This window comes from Elephantulus edwardii, unplaced genomic scaffold, assembly GCF_000299155.1.
Source record: "Elephantulus edwardii isolate Elephantulus edwardi_28Jun2011 unplaced genomic scaffold, EleEdw1.0 scaffold00009, whole genome shotgun sequence".
In the NCBI taxonomy this organism is placed as follows: Eukaryota; Metazoa; Chordata; class Mammalia; order Macroscelidea; family Macroscelididae; genus Elephantulus; species Elephantulus edwardii.
This window is the reverse complement of record NW_006399759.1, coordinates 17,226,865-17,227,936: the sequence shown is the minus strand read 5'-3', so window position 1 is coordinate 17,227,936 and position 1,072 is coordinate 17,226,865. Positions and strand designations below refer to the sequence as shown.

Below are 1,072 nucleotides of genomic sequence, written 5' to 3'. Positions count from 1 at the left end.
AATAATAAAAAATTTTAAAAAAATCTTAAAAACAAAAAAACCAAAACAAAAAAAAAAACCACAAAAACTTCTAATGGGCTACACTTCTTGTTCAAAGACTTCAATTTGTCAGTTACAGTATTATGCACTTGACCTACATTACATTAATTAATCTTCACAACAAGCCTGGAAAAGAAGCATTATTATCATTTCATAGATAAAAACTAAAGACTTATGGAAATTGGATGACAGGCTGACAGCCACATACCTGGGAAATGGGAAAAGTGAGCATTTATATCCAAGTCTGTCTATTCTAAAAGTCCATGAACTTTCGTTCAACTGTTCCATGAACTATCGCTAGTTTTGGCCAATGATTTTCAAATCTGAACTTGTATCAAAAATTCCCTGGAGGGATTGTAAGGAAACAAAATATTGGTTTCCAAAAACAATTCTCTGATACAGCAGAAATTATTTGGGACCCAATAATTTGCATTTATACTGTTATAGTCATAGAGCTCTGGTGGCCTAGTGGGTAAGGAGTTGCACTGTGAACCAAAGACAGGTAATCTGAATCTCCTAGCTAGGAGAAAGATAGGCAACCTCCTCCTATGCAACTTAGTATCTTCTTTAAAGAACTGAAAGGAGGGGGGAGGGGTGGGCAGGGAGAAAAGTGCAACAATGAATGAATGGAAATTTAAAAAAAAAACACAAATGAAGTGGAAAAATCAATTATAACTGTTGTAAAGTATTAACTTTACCCATCATTTATTTTTGCTAAAGTACACCTCTTCCAAATATAAATAAGACAAAATCTTAATTACTCCCCTTTGTCTTTGTGTTTTTCATAACATATTTCATCATTAACATAGTTCACTTAACTCTTCCTCTTCCCCTCTATGCAGTGAGTCTATGTGTGAGGGGTAGCAAAGACTGGGGGGAGGGTGGGAGAGTTGGAGTTGTAGTGGCAAATTTAATTGTCTCTACTCCTTTTAAGACTATTATCATGAAAGGGGAGCTCTGGTGGCCTAGTGGCAAGAAGCTACAACTACAATCCCAGAGGTGCGTGGTTCGAATCCACCAGATGCTCTGCCGG

General features: G+C 36.4%; 1 protein-coding gene across 3 annotated transcripts in view; it reads right to left on the bottom strand.

The window, feature by feature from the left end:
- Positions 1-1,072, bottom strand: part of LOC102854333 (chromosome unknown open reading frame, human C2orf43) — a 116,220-nt gene that overhangs the window by 100,258 nt on the left and 14,890 nt on the right. Inside the window, exon 2 of one of the 3 annotated variants that reach the window (XM_006880643.1) lies at positions 854-871. The exons of the other annotated variants lie outside the window; for them this stretch is intronic. Coding sequence (XP_006880705.1) covers positions 854-871 — 18 coding nt within the window. The remainder of the gene's footprint in view (positions 1-853; positions 872-1,072) is intronic. 3 annotated transcript variants of the gene reach the window in all.